The sequence below is a fragment of the Vipera ursinii genome (genome assembly GCF_947247035.1).
Source record: "Vipera ursinii genome assembly, chromosome: 1".
NCBI classification, from domain to species: domain Eukaryota; kingdom Metazoa; phylum Chordata; class Lepidosauria; order Squamata; family Viperidae; genus Vipera; species Vipera ursinii.
The window spans coordinates 39,200,065-39,218,344 of NC_139512.1; the positions used below are offsets into that span (position 1 = coordinate 39,200,065).

Genomic DNA, 18,280 nt, shown 5'->3' on the forward strand with positions numbered 1-18,280 from the left:
CAACACCCTGACTCAGAAGTTTGATAGCAAACCTAGCACTCTTTTGGTGATAATAGTGACAGATGTTTGATGCCTATAGATTTTAAATATTCATTTAACCCCTCCACACTGCATCTGCTCCCATCAACAAAATTTGTATACACTGATTATGCTGAATAATGAACTAATGCTTTGAAGATTAAAGCAAGCAAAAATAATTATTAATAAAGTTCTGTTCTAATACATGTAGAACATACTTTTTAATTTGTCTGCTTCGTTTTTCATATTATTAAATTAGCAATAAAAATGAATACAACACATCAAGCTAATTCAGTTTTCTTAACTAGGATGTGTAGACATCTCCAAATTTCTAGATATGTAGAAATGTAATAAAACAAAATAAAATACATGGACATCTCAAGAAATATATGAAGTATGGTATTTTCTCAGTTAAAAACTGATTTCATTAGTCGTTTAAAGATGGACTCATATACTCAGAACACCAGATGAAAGCTTCTTGAAAACTCAGGAGTTTCTACTTGCATTAAGTTCCCTTTGACTTTTATACTGCTTACCTAAGTTTCACAGTGACTTCTGATACTATACAAACAGTGGCAGATGGGCAAATTCTAAAATTTCTTGAAAATGCATCTTATTTGAAACATACCACTTTTTAACTAAAGATCAGAAGCTAATGCAACTCTTAATAACTTGCTATAAACTATTATGTTTAATTTAAACTGTAACTACATTCCAAATAGATATGTAAATCATCATCTATTTAAGTCAAGACTGCTTTTTCAAGTCTGAAATAAAAGTGAGTAGATAAAATTGAGACTTTTCAATGGTTTTGTTCTAACTACAAAGCTACAAAAATATTAAGTGGTATATGGATTTTGGTATGTCTTTGTTATTGTGCAAGTTTTAATCAGTGAAATGAAAAAACAGTGCCATCTCTTGGCTGAACTATTAACTTACATGTTTTTTTCGTAAGTATGATATGCTGATCAGTTCAATAACAAACACAGATATGGTATTAACAGTTGGACTGTTGGTTTGACCAACTCTAGTTACTAATATTCAAACACATCTCAAATTATTAACAGTTTCATGCTTACATTCCATACTCTTCCCCAAGTGAATTAAATTCTCATTATTCCACACTTCCATACCTAGGTCAATAATATGCAACATTAAATAATGGATATCCTCTTTGGTCCTTTCAAAAATAAAAGCCAGGAAGTAATATTTCACTTTTTTAAAAATACAGATTCCAACTATATATATTAGTGGATGGTTTTAAATCAGCTTCTTTTACTTTCAGCAGTGTTGTATTCACATCTAGGTTTTCTTATTTAGAAAAAGACATTTAAACTAATTTAGTAATTTTGGAATACCACTATTTATACATTCAAAAGAAACAAAGCAACTGTGGGATTGTGCTGTTTTTTTTATTGTTTTCCATGGAGAAATACATCATCTGTTTACAAAATAGCTCTTGAAAAATACAAGGAGTACAGATACTATAAAACAAAGCAACTCCAGTCATGAGACACCTACGTACATCATGCGAAAGCAACAGTCTGATCTCCAGGTTATGAAAACTAGAATTAAAAAGTCACTATACAGGAAAGATTCCAAGTTTCCAGCTTGGCAAAACTTGGTGCAGATACATGAAACGTTTAATAAAATGAAGGGGGAAAAAGATGTCCTGATGTGTAAACAAGACTAATTTTGTGCCTGGCAAGTTCGATCTAAACTCCATAGCTACACAAAATGCACAGATAGCTTGTACACTTCAACTGATACCCTTCTTGTTTGGGCAGCAGGAGAAAGAGAAGGAGCAAGGAGGGTGTGGGAAAATTTAAGAGGGTGGAAGTTGGATCACTGGAGGCAGAAGAGGGCAGGGATAAGAATTTTTTTGTACTAGACATCATAGACAAAATGGCAGAAAATAAAGATCTTGGTTACTGCGTGGCTGAGGAGATAGGTAGGGAGTAAGCTACATTCTCTTGACTTTGGAAAATTAAATTATAGGGAAAAGGGAAAGAGCAATTATTTTTTCTTTAAGATGGAAATGCACATGTAGAAGGATTGAGCACAATGCAGGGAAGGAAGTTATTAAACATGCTGATCAGAAAAAATGGGAAGGGCAGTTTAACCATCCCACTTAATTTTGCTGAAATCAAGGTTACGTGTAGTTTGTTATCTCCATCTGATAATCACTGGCATTCCACACTTTCTGTTTAGTCATGAGAGATTTCCATTTTTTAAACAAACTTGCTGCTAATAATTTTATAGCTCTACAGAACAAAGCAAAACAACTGGTTAAGGAGAGCTTTATCAGATCATTTAAGTGCCTGCTAGAAATGTGATTCTACAAAAATTAAACATTCAGAATGTAAAGCTACTTTCAGATGAGCTACCTAAAAATAAAACTGTTAAAACCCTAGAGTAGGTAAGATCCGCCTTAAAATATGAAATATTTGTAATGCAGACAGGACTCCTTTGGAGTATACAAAACTTTTATACTTAATGATGAAAAAGCCGTCAAAACAGGACTATGCTTCACAGGCACACTTTATTTACTGTATTTAATTTCTGGGGGAAAGTAGCTTGTGTAGCTAAGGGCTACAGAGCTTAAAAGAAAAACTACCAGTATTTCACTGACAACAATAGTCCAATTTTGTGCATACAAACAAAACATGAGTTAAATGCTAACATTTCTTTTTCCTCTCCAAAAAATACGGTAATAGGAATGGGAAGGTAATAAGGAGAAGGCTTGATTAAACTGAAGGAATCAATTATTTGCTTTTTGATAGCTGATTTGTATGCACCATAAAATAACTCCCAAAATAAAAAATAGTCAATTTCTTAATCATGCCCCATCAAATATTTTAAATGTATTTTCCCAAACTTAGAACCTCAAGATTTGTCATTTTCTTTATAAGGGCTTGCTGCATCCTAATGGTGACTGAGCTAGATACAATGCATACTTTTACATTCAGTATACAATATATCAAGCCATTTTCTAATTTGAAGGTCACAGATTTTGAAGATTTTTTTTTTAATAAAAATAAAATCTATCAAGCTGAAGCACTAAAATTAGTCATATTCCAATAAAAAAGTACATAAAAGTGCATTTAAGGAATTCTTTTGCCAGTTTTAGCTGAATTTCTTTTCTTCCAAACAATGCATCAACACAAACCCAATCAGTACATCAAATATGGCTAGAAATAGTATTCCCATTCCTTTTTATAGGCAGTAATCCTTTAAAGAATTTAATGTAACTGTTGCTAACACATTAATAGTACTCCTGGCTCCACAAATACGAACCTGGACTTCCAGATCAAGTGATTATAGCCCAGCAAGAGAAGTGCACAAAATATACCTAAATCCATCTGTGTTCACATTCTCGTCTTGCACCTTCTGTTCTCCTTTCCAGTATTAGAAGACAACAGGTTAAATTGGCAGATACTGTTTATGGACCCCTGAGGTTGGTTTTACCGATTCAATCTTAGTTTTATTGAATTTTTGATAACTGGAATAGGATTTGCAGGGAGAGCAGGGATATCTGAAAGATCGGTACTGGGCATTTTCTAGGTAGAGGAAAAAAAGGAAGAAATATTAGATATTTCTAATTAGATAAAATTTTGATTATATGTTACTAAAAAGTTAAAGTTTCCATTTGTTGAAATTGTTTCAAATCTTAGTTTCCCCTCAATTTTAGTTAGTGCCAATTTATTTCAGAATGATGCTAATAAACTTAACATGGATTTCTGAAAATTTGCACAGAGCAACAAACTCATGTTCCTCTGCTTCTTCATTAACTGTTGTCTGGGTTATTCAATAACTCCCATTCTAATCTGCTATTTTCAAGAAATGTAACTAATCTTCAATTATGTCAAAAGCTGTAGAATCTACTACATCAAATTCACTATGATGGGACAGAAGGCAAAGAAATTTGTATCAATCCACATGTCAGAATGCAGATCAGAGCTTTATACCTCAGGAGGTGGCAGTGTCTTGCCTACCTTGGCAACCAAGCAGGGTTGACCTTAATTCAAGTTGGTTGGCTAGACTGCAAAGTAGTATCTAAGAGAGAACACAACCGCTTCTATTGTGCTCCCAAGAAAATGCAAAGAGGCAGCTGTCAGGAGTCAAATTGAAGTTGAAGGCTTTTATTTCTACAAAATGCAGAAATAGATTCATGCTAGTACCTGAGGAGCTTGTAGAGATACTGTGGTCTGAAGAGTTTCCTGCTGAGAGGCCATATCTGATTCTGTATCAAAAAGTTCCTGAAAAGAAGAAAAGTATGCCAACATTTCTTATTAGATCACTGTAATTCAATCATGAATTATTTGGAATCTTAACATTTTAATATTAACAAAGTTTGTTAAATTTATCTGAAAGAAAAGAATCTGTCGTAGTTCAAACACAATTAGATAGTCCTCAAATTACAACATTTTTTGTTAAGTGAGTTCTGCTCCATTTTATGACTTTTTTACCACAGTTGTTACGCGAATCACTGCAGTTGATAAGTTAGTAAACTGGTTGTTAAATGAATTTGGTTTCCCCATTGACTTTTCTTGTCAGAAGATCTCAAAAGATGATCACATGATCCTGGGGATGCTGCAAAGGTTGTAACTATGAAAAACGGTCATAAGTCACATTTTTCAGTGCCGTTGTCGCTTTGAACAGTCACTAAATGAACTGTTTTAAGTCGAGGACTACCTGTATTTCATTGCACATTCTAACATCTATCTTCAGAGCCCTGAAAAAATGATTTCATAGGGTTGAATACAATTTGCCCCAGTTGTGTCACTCCTTGAGGTTGATTCTGTTGAAGTCACTGAGAATGATGGGGTATTTCACCAATCCTACTTTCCCTTGGAGGATATGTAGCTGTCCCATTTAAAAGGACACTCTGGTTGCAAAGTAAGGGGGGAAGTAATTGAGGTTAAGGTGGTTACCAAGCTTCTGTTATTGAACTTGTCTTTTTTGGTTGCTCTGATGGACTAAAACTGTTCTACTGGCCATCCACAAGTTGAAAAAGTCCTTTGTAGAAAGTAAGAACTGGATCCACATCATTTGAGTTCCCTTTTGTAGGATCCTTTTTCAGTGCTTCTGCCAAGTGACAGCCAACAGCTGCCTACCAGGACTTGTCTAAAGACTATTCTGTAGTCTTTTCAGCTGCAGCTTAAAGAGCGTTTTATTGTCCTGGAACTTTTAAGACTAAAATGTATTTTAATTTTGAACCATTATAATTGTTTTGAGTTGCTGTTAATGTCATTTTGGAATATAAGACTATTTTTATATTCTGCTACTAAGAAATTGTCATGATGCATGATCTATAACTGAATGTAAAACTGTGTTCCCATGATAAAGCACTCCAGGAAACACCAGAAAATTCCCTGAGCCAAAGAACCTGGCACATCCCTGATTATCACTACTTCTCACTATTACTTTTATTATTTTTTAAAAAAATCATTAAGCTATCAACAAATATTAATTATTTAGAGTATACAGAAATTAAAAGCAAATGGTAAGGAAACCATAGATTTCCTGATGCAGTTGAAGTCCATTTCCAAGCAACACTAACTCCTATAACTAGTGGTCACGGAGGATTCATGGCATGGGTCTAGGCTACTTGAGGCACTGCCTCACCACACTGGGATTGGCCCGTACCACTTGTGCCAGCAGAGGAGAGAAGCAGCCCGAGTATTCCAGCTGGCGGGGTCCAGGAGGAGGGCCTTCTTTGCTGTTGCCCTTTCCCTCTGGAATATCTTGACCCCCAATGTGAGCTTGGTCCCAACCCTTTTTGTAAAACATGGCTGTGACAGTTGGCTTGGGGCACCAGCAGGGGATCAGCACAATGGAGGTGGTTGATTGATAACAGATCCCACCTCCCACTGCACCCCCACTCTCACCGTGGGCCTTTGGTTTTAAGGTTATAAATATTTTTGTTTTAACTAAGATGTAATTGTAAGCCACCCAAAGTTACCCTATGATAAGATGGGCAGCCAAATAAATTTTATAAATCAATAAATCAATTTGATTTAAACTTTGGTGGCTGATTTCCTTATCTTTGTCAAATCTCTCTTACTAAGAGGTATCATATCTCTTAATACATTTTGAAGGGAAGGAAGCAAGTGAAGGAAATAGTTTTATGATCTCATTGTTGATTCCCAAAGGTATGTGATTGGACTTGGTGAAGGTGAAATAGCTGGAGTGAAAAATGAAACCTTAGTTTTAAAAACTGTAGGTGTTTAATACACTATATACTGCTACACAGTATAAGAAAAGTACCTTAGTTTCCATCTTATCATGATCACTCATATCAATGCAACTAGCATCTTCATTCATTTCATCCTGTAATAAAGCAGAATAACCACAAGGAAATAGGATACCTGCCCAAGATACAAAAATAAAGTGTCTATCCAGAATTTAATTGCAATTATGTTATATGTATAGATCTGTTAAGAGCATAAGGATCCATAAAACATGTTAACAAATATGAACAAAAGGAAACTAGCATAATCAATGTTCATAAATGCATCACTGTGAAATTGTATCAGCATTCAATTGCAGCTATCATGGTTTTGCCTGCTCAAATAATTGCATAAATAGCAAATCATCTGTATTTCAGGTATTTTATAGCAATAGCACTTAGACTTATAAACCACTCCATAGTGCTTTACAGCTCTCTCTGAGCAGTTTACAGTGTCAGCATATGGCCTCCAACAATCTGGGTCCTCAGGTTACCGACCTTAGAAGACTGAAAGGCTCAGTCAACCTCAAGCCGGATAAGATCAAACTCCAAGCTGTTGGCAGTTAGCTTGCAATGCTGCATTTTGCGTTTGCATTATGCTTTAATGTAACAGGGTTACATTCTTGGGAAAGCCAAGAAAATAATCAAAACAATGAAAAAATGAAAGTTAGAATATTTCGGACATGTGATGCAACACCTAGAAAAACACAGCATACTCCATTTAATCCTCCAGGGAAAGATTGAAGGCAAACGAGATCCAGGCAGAAGAAGAACATCATGGCTTCAAAATCTAAGGGACTGGTTTGGACAAAACTCAGCAGCATTTATTCATGCGGCTGCTGATAAAAACAGGATCACCAACATGACCACCAACGTCCGATAACAGATATGGCACAAGAAGGTGTGTGTGTGTGTGTGTGTGTGTGTGTGTGTGTGTGTGTATTTGCTACAACATCAAAATATATACTATCTCTCATTATGGAAATACAGAGATTACGACTAGTTATTAATAGTGTTTTTAAAATTTCTACCTTTAAATGCTTTTGGAAAGAATGTTAGGTGATTTAACTGTCTTATTCATCATGTAAACATGCAATAAGCTATTAATGTTCTGTTTAATATTTCTTTAACTCTTTTATTATCTCTCTCTCCCTCTCAAGAATGGGCAGTCTTTTCTTGATCAAGATCTGAGAGCACCAAAATGAAGAAAATGTTCTGCTGCCCCAACAAAGAAATAGAAATACCTCATCAGTCTTTATTTTTTTAGGAGATTCTTCTTTATGGGGAGATGATGTCCTCTTCACACCTGCTACAGGGCTAGTTACTTTAGTTGCAGTGTTTCCTGAAGGTCTTTGTGGTTGGTTGACAAGACGGGTTGAAGATACTACTCTAGAGATGGTAGGCTTTGGTGGTGGAGAGATGGCTGGCTGTGTGGCAGTTTGAGGAATGCTTTCACTTGAAGTACCTATCGAAATATAATTTACTGTTTACAATGTCATCCAATTTTTAATTTATGACTTCATGGGCAAAAAGCAAAGTAACATTTGAATTCTTTTCTTCAAGCAAATCATATTCTTCACCAAGGGCAGTTACGTTTTATGACTAATTGTAGTAAATTAACCAAAATGTATGATTTCTTCTTATTTGACGTAATTTATTCTGCAAGGTTTACTATCAAAAACTGCAAAGGGGAATTGCAAGCATCAAATTTATAACATTACCCAAGAGTGGCTTTGGTTTTTGTTCTAAATTTAAAAACTCTGGAACACACATATTAGCACTACAATGCTGAACAAAACTAAAAAATGATGACCAAATAATAACTATATGTTAAAGCAGGTCTACATTATAGTCCAAATATTCTGTATAGAAATGTAAAAGATACCAAGTCTATGTTAAGGCTGAAAAAACAGAGTTATTTACAAAGTATATTCTAAATATACTGAACTGAGTTGGAGAAATATCAACATGTGCCTAAATGAGCATATGTGAACTGAGTACAAGTGAGAAAGGGATATTTATTTATTTATTTATTTATTTGTTAGTTAGTTAGTTAGTTAGTTAATGGGATTTATATCCCGCCCTATCTCCCGAAGGACTCAGGGCAGCTAACAACAAAACATATAATAAGTACAGAGATTAAGATAAAAATAAAGTTAAAATTATCTGTGCAATAAATTAAAATTAAAAATTAAAAATAAATTAAAAATTGTAAATATAATTAAAATGCCTGTCAGTCCAGGTCAGCCTGGTGGAACAGGAGTGTTTTGAGGCCACGGCGAAAGGACTGGAGATTTTGGGCCATCCGAAGCTCAGGGGGGAGCTGATTCCATAGGACTGGCGCTCCCAGAGAAGGCCCTCCCCCTGGGGGTCGCCAGCCGACATTGCCTAGCTGACGGTACCCAGAGGAGGCCTTCTCTGTGTGAGCGTACTGGGCGATGGGAATTCGTTCCCGGCAGCAGATGGTCCTGATATGGCCATACATTTAAGTCCCACTTCTAGTGTTCTCTTATATGCAAGTCCTACTTAGAATTAATCATGCAAAAGACTGGTTTGTACTCCCTCTTGCCTCTTCCAAGTTTTAGCTTACATACATTCACTCAAAGTCTGTGCATAGCTAAAGTCAGTAATATCAAGCAACAAGCAAATAAATTACTAATAAAAAATTGTTAAGTAATTATTGCTGCTTCATCAGTTACTTCAATGAAGTTGCAAATGACAGGTTAATCCTACACTTCAAATAAGTTGCTACTGAAAATCTAAACATGACAAATGGATTTCAATAATCTAGGAACAAATTTGAAGATTCATGACGGTTTCTTACCCCCTGAGCTTTCACTGGAATTTATTTGTGGCACAGTGACTTCAGAAGCTTGTGTGTTGGTCACAGATGCTGCTGTCACAGCTGGAGCAGGACTGCTTCTGCTAAAATATTTTTAAAAAGAGAACAGGAATTATAGGAAGGCATTACTAGCAAGATTTCTTCCCTCTCTCCTCCACCTAACACCTTTGAGGTTTACTACCTCAAAGGCAAAGATGGGCCAGATGAAGTAGAACACAGGACTGATAACTACAGTTAAGTTAGGCGGATTATTAGTTTGCATGTCTAAATTAACAGTATGATGCACCAACTCCATCAAGAATTCTGATCAAAGGCTTAGAGAGGTACATAGGCAGTGACAGGCTTGATTTGGTATGCACATGTGTCACAACAGCGTCATAAGCTGTCCTGGTTACTACTGAGCTTCTTGATGCAATTCAAAGTGTAGGAAATTACCTTTGAAGCCCATCATGGCATAGTGTATGACACAGATTCCTGCCCATCTATTAAATAATATCATTTATCAGGATATGTATAGTAGTATGGTAGGGTACAGTACAAAACCTTTGTAAAGATGCAAGTTTGAAGTAAGAAATAAGATAACTTGTAAATTTATAGTGCTTTAAAAGCTGAAACAAAGTATATATTATATAAAGTTAAAAGATTCTCTGTGTAAATATTACAGTATGAATTATAGATACTAATAATGCTCTGAATATTAAGGTAAGCATTGGAGACAAATACCCCTGAGAGCTTCCAGAACTGTTCAAAGGACTTGTCTTCGTAGCACTGGTAGGAGAAGGCACAGAAGTGCTGTTATCACTATCCATAGATAGGTCTAGGCTGCTGTCATTCAGCGCTGTCAACCTGACTCCTTCTGTTGAATGCTACAACCAAGAAGATAATGTATCACAGAAGCAATTCAGAAGAACTAAAAAATACATATTGTAATACAAAAACTAAGCACTATCATTTTATGGGCCTGTTCAAGTATTAACATTTTACAGTTTGTTCAGGGACACCAGCAGGAAAAGGAAATTCTGATAAGAAAACATCATAGTTAAGTGAAACATCTGCCTAACAAATTCCCACTCTTTCTGGACATTCTAGACTACATTCATGCACTGCAAATATATTGCTTTCAAAATAAGCATACTAAATAAATACTTACTGTTTTCTTACAATTATGTTATGAGGTATACAAGTGATATAGAAAATCTGAAACTTCTACAAGCTTTGTTTCTTTATAATTAACATCTAAACATTGCTAATGCTACATTCCTGTATTATTTGTAGTTAGCCAGTCAGAAATTACAGAAGAGCAGAGTACTAATTTTAGAAAATAGAAATAACATAATCCATTTTTGCTGTGTAGCAGTGGGCCTTATATACAGCTAGTCCTCAAATTACAACTGCAATTGGGACCGGGATTGCTAAGTGATGTAGTTGTGAAGAACAATTTCACAGGACTGCAACACTTGGTGATGGCAATCAGGGCAGTCCCATTTGCAGATGTGCGGGCCATAGGTCATTAAGCAGGAAGCGGAGGGAGTCTCCAGTAAGGAGTGTGGGGTGCGATTCTATGAGACCCAGTGTAGACTATGTGTGGGGAGGATGGTGCTGTGGTGAAGTGTAAAACCAGGGAAAGAGGGTACCGGGGTCATGTGAGCACAGGAAGGCCGGGGAAAGAGGACATGGGCTGCATGCATGCAAATGCAGGGAGGTCAGGAAAAGAAGGCATGAAATGCATGGGAGCAAAGGGAAGTTGGAGAGAGTTATGGGGTGCATGCAAGTGCAGGGAGGCCAAGAAAAGAAGTCAAGAGGCTAGAGAAAGAGGGTGCATGCAAGCAAAGAGAGTCCAGGAAAAGAGGGGGCAAAGGGGAGAAGGACATGATGCGTGCAACCAAAGAAAGGCAGTTGGGCAGAGAGAACTACCCGAACCATTTGTGACTTTCCCTGCCAGCTTCCCCAATGGTTTTGCTAGTGGGGAACTAGCTGAGAAGGTTGCAAATGGTGATCACTTGACTGACAATGCAACCAGTCCTAAGTGTGAGCTGGTTGCCAAGTGACTAGATTTTGTTGAGGGGACTATGAAAATGCTGCAATGGCCAGAGAAGTTCGAGGACCATCATAAGTCCCTTCATTCAGCACCATCATAACTTTGGTCACTGAATGGAATGATCATAACTTGAGGACTACCTGTACCTTTTTTGTCTCTTTTCCACTACCTGCCTCCTGCTTTAGTAAAAAAAGGGTGCAAAACCAAGGTAGCACGTCAAGAAAACAAAATCGTGATAACTTATTTTTCATAAATTTGATAGTTTTAAGACTGTAGCACTTTAACAGACATTAAATTGTGATATCTGAGTACAAATGTTTAACATTACTCCTATTAACCAATGCAAGCTATTTAAAATATCAATAATTACATCTGAATAAATATCATCTCAAACTAAAAGTTAAAATTAAACCAGGAAGAAAGTAGATGGGATAAATGCAAATGGATTAATTTCTTATGCATGCATAAGAATACTTTTTTGGGGGGAGGAAAGCAGTACTTACATAAAATAATTAATTATAACAAAAACAACACAGCACTAGAACATACAGAAACAAAGAGAGTGAGCGTTTATCACAATATCAATTAACTCAAATGTTACCTTTTTCTTTTTCTGAAAGACATGATTCGGTAGCAATTGATGAAGTTGTCTTCTCCTAACATGCATTGCAGCAATTTTCATATCCATTTCAAACATCTTGCTGTTTATTGCTTGCCTATAAACTATGTAATTAGAATAAAATGAAGACATTTTATGTTTTGGAAAACTGAAACTTATGTATATTTTTATAATATTTATTTTTTAATCTGGATTTTATATTTTTTATGTTTCCTGTTTTTATATTTGCTGTTCCGATTATTATATGGCACCCAGTGTTGCATATTGTGAAATGGATGGCTAATATAAATTTGACTCTTTAATCATAAATAAATCCTAATATTATAACTAAAATCTGGAATTTAATCTAGTTTGCCTACCTACAAAACAAAATGATCTCTTCTGTCTGTGGGAGGAACCAGAATTTAGTAGAACATTTTCACATAAAGGAACAAATGATTCAAACATTATTCTTTCTCTACCTTCCAGCATGTATATGCTTCAAATAGAATCTCTATTTCTCTTAAAAAACTAAACAAAAAAACATTCAGAGAAATAATGGGAAGGATGGAAGTAACATGAGCTTATAAAAACTTACCATCCCTCCTTTTTGCAGCACTCACTGATTTAAATAATTCTGGTCATATATGAAAGGAAACAATTGTCCTAAAAGTTACAGAATATTTCTTCTTATGTAACTTAGGAGAGAATTATATCTACCCAAAAGAAAGACAGCACTGATCTTAAATAATAGATAAAAAGAATTATAAGAAGTATAGGCAAACCCCTACCTTACTTAGTGCACAGAGCCCAATTTGCAAAATCTACCGATTTCAATCCTAAAGATTGTTTTCCTTTCAGTCAATAAATGTGCACATGACACATGGATGTGGGTATGCTTATATGTATGAGTGTATATATACACCTATCAGGACTCACACTCCAAAGAAATGACAGGGTCAGGACTCCAAAAAAAAATACAATAATTGAATTAATAACTAAAATTAATTAAAGAGCCTTGGTGGAGCAGCGGGCTAATGCCTCCTTAAGTAACACCAGCTGCCTGCAATTAGTGCAGGTTCGCAAACCACCAGGCTCAAGGTTGACTCAGCCTTCCATCCTTCCGAGGTAGGTAAAATGAGGACCCAGATTGTTGGGGGCAATTAAGCTGACTTTGTAATAATGCCGCTTGGGTTGTGTGTGAAAGCCCTAACAAGCAGGCATATACATAGAATGAAGGCTACTGCTAAGCTTGTAAGCTGCCCTGAGTCTTCGGAGAAGGGCGGGATATAAATGTAATAATAAATAAATAAATAAATAAATAAATAATTGCTTTAAAATAAATGTTACCTATTTAGAAAATAATTGATTACGTAAATTAAAATTATCTTTATATTATCATTCTTCCTGCTCCTAGCAGAGAACACAAAAACAGAAAAGTGGGACAGATATATGCCAAGATGGATAATTGCATTGGGGGGACTAAGTTGAAGGGGAATCGGGAATCTAAAGCAAGATGAGAGAAAAAGGCAATTGGACGAAGGAAAGAAAAGGTTGGGCTGTGTAGTTATTACATACAGACCTAAATTCACCAGGCAAACAACCCCACCAAACATTATTCACTTTGCCATTTAGATCAAATATTTCATTTAAATGGTTTTCTTAAAGAGATTCTCTGATTCCCCCATCCCTCCCAAAAAAAACAGAAATCAAGATCCTGTGCTACCTCTTGAGTAACAAATTTTAGTAAAAGACATAGCACTCCAATATTGGGTGTTCAGAGTTGCTAGACTGATATAGGATTTATTTGAAAGAGGATGGAGGAGGGGATGACTGGTTGATTAAATAGATATAGTTTATATGTGAGACAGATTGCAAGTATATAATCATTTAACAGCTGTATTGTTTAAAAACCTATTGTGTCTGAGACCTTCTGATTTTGCCTGGAACTTTTTGATCAGGGGTCTTCAAACTTGGCCCTTGCCTGGCTGAGGAATTCAGGGAGTTGAAGTCCACAAGTCATAAAAGGGCCAAGTTTGAAGACCCCTGCTTTTGATATATGTGAGTTCATGTATTTGAGCTCTGAGCTGCAGGTGACAATTAGTAATGCTCTACTGTTCTGTTTCTATTGTTCTGTTTGTCTTTTAATAGATACTTCTTGGGAATCGATCTGGCTCTACAGACATCCTTATTTAATGACCATTTGTTCAGCAACCATTCAAACTTGCAATGGCACTGAACAAGTAGTATGATGTAAGAACCTTCCCTGTCAGCTTCTCACAAGTAAAGTCATTATGGAAGCCGGCAGGAAGTCAGAAGTCACAGCCACATGAGATCCTCACTTTATGACCTGTGTGATCCTTGTTTAACAATATTCATAAGGGATTGCCAGAACCACTGTCACTAAGCAGCATGATCATGTGAGAGCCTTGGTGGAGCAGTGGGCTAATGCCTCCTTAAGTAACACCAGCTGCCTGCAATTAGTGCAGGTTCGCATCCCACCAGGCTCAAGGTTGGCTCAGCCTTCCATCCTTCGGAGGTAGGTAAAATGAGGACCCAGATTGTTGGGGGCAATTAAGCTGACTTTGTAATAATGCCGCTTGGGGGTGTGTGTGTGAAAGCCCTAATAAGCAGGCATATACATAGAATGAAGGCTACTGCTAAGCTTGTAAGCCGCCCTGAGTCTTCGGAGAAGGGCGGGATATAAATGGAATTAAAATAAAAATGTGACATTGAATTTTACAACTGCATTGCTTAGCAACAGAAATTCCAATTCCAATTATTATTGTTAACTGAGAACTACCTGTATTGATCTCATGCAGCTCAGTCTTTTGAATGACTGATATAATCTGAATTGCAAATGTCTGTCAAGTAGGTCTGAATGAATGTGATTGTAGTTTAGAGCCTTGCTGAAGACTATAGAGTTGATAAACGTCCTGGCAGCATTAAAGTATGCAGGGCAATCTGTAAGTTTCCTGCATAATATGTTATTTATGTGTTCTTATTGGTTGGTCTTCAAACTACCCCTTTTAGGGAATATTGCTGAGACAGTGGTAAAGGTTCAAATACAATTGGTTAACCAAGTAAATAACCTGTACACAAATTTCTAAAATGCTCCTTTCAGTGTTACTAAATGTAGTTGTATTCCAAAATATTTAATCACCACAAATGGATAAGCAAAATGATCAGAAAACTAGAGTAAGCTCTTTATAAAGAAAGGCCATAGTGATTGGGCACCAATAAAAAAAGGAATATGACAGAATTATCATATGTGGGATAGAACGCACAGAGAACTGAAGTTTATCTAATGAAGGTAAATTGAAAAGAATAAAAAAGAACGCACACCCTTAAACTATAAATAATTAAACCAAAGTATAAACTGCTATTAGATATAGAAACAGCCACCCTTTAAGACAGATTTAATAGAGAACCTGAAAAATTCATGAAAAATAGAATTATAAAGCTTTTTACTACCTCATAAGCCAAATATGGCATTCTTAAATGCCAGTTGCTAACTTTTGAGATTCTGGGATTCATCTGGTCACCCTCTATGAGTCCAGAATGCTGGACTATATAAACTTTTGTTCTTATTCACGTATCACCCTTATGGAATATTACCGTATTTTATAGACAAATGTATAGGCTGTTATGGAAACATAACAGTATGATCAGGTGTACTATTACAATTACTGCTGATACTAGTCAGAAGACTATACCATTTATATTTAAAACTTGGGGAGAGGCAAAATTATAAATATGAAGGCCAATACTTTGCTAACGGTTGCCAGTACCCCCAAAGTATATTTCTATAATCCAAAGCAAGAGCAGTTGCCAAACTAACAAAGCTTGGGGGAGAGGTTGGATGGAACAAAACAATTTCAGTCAGTCAAACTTACCAGTATCAGTAAAAGACTGAATGTCAAATGTAAGATCAACACTCAGATTTTCAGAATTTTCTGTTTTCTTAAACACTAATCCAATCACCCACATTGTACGAAACTCTTCTCTGGGAAAATAATAATAATAAATCACAAAGGACAATAGAAATAATCCTAAAATATAACTATTCCAACATCAGACCTGGAAACATTTGTGTTAAATGTTATAAAATATTCAACAGAGTTACAACAGTTCAGTGATTTTAGAATTATATAAAGATCTTGGAATTCTCAGAAACTATTGCTCAGTCCCAAGAGGCCAAAACAGTCAGAGGCTTGTTGCCAAAACAGGGTAAGTAAAGTTGTGCTCTAGCCTAATTTCAACCACTTCATGATAGCAACAGAAAAGTATGGATTTTTAAGTTCCCATCAAATCGAATAAACATTAGCTTATATTGATTTCAACCCTCCTAATTACAGTGGGACAAAAAAGTATTTAGTCAGCCACCAATTGTGCAAGTTCTCCCACTTAAAAAGATGAGAGAGGCCTGTAATTTTCATCATAGGTATACCTCAACTATGAGAGACAAAATAGGGGGAAATAATCCAGGAAATCACATTGTAGGATTTCTAATGAATTAATTCGTACATTCCTCGGTAAAATAAGTATTTGGTCACCTACAAACAAGCAAGATTTCTGGCTCTCACAGACCTGTAACTTCTTCTTTAAGAGGCTCCTCTGTCCTCCACTCGTTACCTGTATGAATGGCACCTGGTTGAACTTGTTATCAGTATAAAAGACACCAGTCCACAACCTCAAACAGTCACACTCCAAACTCCACTATGGCCAAGACCAAAGAGCTGTCGAAGGACACCAGAAACAAAATTGTAGACCTGCACCATGCTGGGAAGACTGAATTTGCAATAGACAAGCAGCTTGGTGTGAAGAAATCAACTGTGGGAGCAATTATTAGAAAATGGAAGACATACAAGACCACTGATAATCTCCCTCGTTCTGGGGTTCCACACAAGATCTCACCCCGTGGGGTCAAAATGATCACAAGAACGGTGAGCAAAAATCCCAGAACCACACAGGGGGACCTAGTGAATGACCTGCAGAGAGCTGGGACCAAAGTAACAAAGGCTACCATCAGTAATACACTACGACGCCAGGGACTCAAATCCTGCAGTGCCAGACATGTCCCCCTGCTTAAGCCAGTACATGTCTGGGCCTGTCTGAAGTTTGCTAGAGAGCATTTGGATGATCCAGAACAGGATTGGGAGAATGTCATATGGTCAGATGAAACCAAAGTAGAACTTTTTGGTAAAAACTCAACTCGTCGTGTTTGGAGGAGAAAGAATGCTGAGTTGCATCCAAAGAACACCATACCTACTGTGAAGCACAGGGGGGGGAAACATCATGCATTGGGGCTGTTTTTCTGCAAAGGGACCAGGACGACTGATCCGTGTAAAGGAAAGAATGAATGGGGCCATGTATTGTGAGATTTTGAGTGAAAACCTCCTTCCATCAGCAAGGGCACTGAAGATGAAAAGTGGCTGGGTCTTTCAGCACGACAATGATCCCAAACACACCGCCCGGGAAATGAAGGAGTGGCTTTGTAAGAAGCATTTCAAGGTCCTGGAGTGGCCTAGCCAGTCTCCAGATCTCAACCCCATAGAAAACCTTTGGAGGGAGTTGAAAGTCCGTGTTGCCCAGCGACAGCCCCAAAACATCACTGCTCTAGAGGAGATCTGCATGGAGGAATGGGCCAAAATACCAGCAACAGTGTGTGCAAACCTTGTGAAGACTTACAGAAAATGTTTGACCTCTGTCATTGCCAACAAAGGGTATATAACAAAGTATTGAGATGAACTTTTGCTATTGACCAAATATTTATTTTCTACCATAATTTGCAAATAAATTTGTTAGAAATCCTACAATGTGATTTCCTGGATTCTTTCCCCCCATTTTGTCTCTCATAGTTGAGGTATACCTATGATGAAAATTACAGGCCTCTCTCATCTTTTTAGGTGGGAGAACTTGCACAATTGGTGGCTGACTAAATACTTTTTTGTCCCACTGTATGTGAGGAAGGCAAGTCAAATCTGATTTGGGTATGGCAAACCTGTTTTCTCCTGTGCTTAGCCCTTCTATCAAGTCTTTTTCAACTCCACTTAAAAATAAATAGCTTAACAGAAATGCATTTCTGCCAACACAGGCTTCCTACTTCACCCAAGCGCATCTTTGAATTAGGACTGTACTCTACCTGTTCAACATTTAATGGCTGTCAAATGCAACAAATTTTGGCTTATAAATAGTACCAAACAACTGCTTCAACTACTTTGTCTCTTCTTTAAGTAAGCTATTTAAGTTTGAGATCCTATTCCATGGTCTATTGCAGGTTTAGTAGTAATTATCGTTTACTTTTGTTTACATCTTATTCATTGAGTAGGAGTTTGCACACAGAGGCGCAGTCCTGTGCATAAAAGACTGCACAAAAGCCTTCTGTGGGTAAATTCAAAAGTAAATGTCCATTTGTGCAAAGTCTCACAGAATATCTCAAGATGTATAACAATGCAAGGCAAAATCTTAGACATGATTTTGCAAACATCAGCATACAATGTTTGTGGAATAGAGGACAACTGTTAGAATGTTTTTTGCAGGTACACCTCC

At 36.6% G+C, this 18,280-nt stretch overlaps 1 protein-coding gene across 1 annotated transcript in view; it reads right to left on the minus strand.

Moving 5' to 3' along the window:
• Positions 1 to 1,411: 1,411 nt before the first annotated feature.
• Positions 1,412 to 18,280, minus strand: part of PAPOLA (poly(A) polymerase alpha) — a 52,080-nt gene continuing 35,211 nt past the window's right edge. Inside the window, exons 15-22 of the mRNA XM_083352370.1 lie at positions 15,625 to 15,734; positions 11,732 to 11,853; positions 9,816 to 9,958; positions 9,075 to 9,175; positions 7,495 to 7,715; positions 6,289 to 6,351; positions 4,200 to 4,277; positions 1,412 to 3,578 (exon numbers count right to left, since the gene is read on the minus strand). Of these exons, the coding sequence (XP_083208496.1) occupies positions 3,483 to 3,578; positions 4,200 to 4,277; positions 6,289 to 6,351; positions 7,495 to 7,715; positions 9,075 to 9,175; positions 9,816 to 9,958; positions 11,732 to 11,853; positions 15,625 to 15,734 (934 nt within the window). The 3' untranslated portion in view covers positions 1,412 to 3,482. The remainder of the gene's footprint in view (positions 3,579 to 4,199; positions 4,278 to 6,288; positions 6,352 to 7,494; positions 7,716 to 9,074; positions 9,176 to 9,815; positions 9,959 to 11,731; positions 11,854 to 15,624; positions 15,735 to 18,280) is intronic.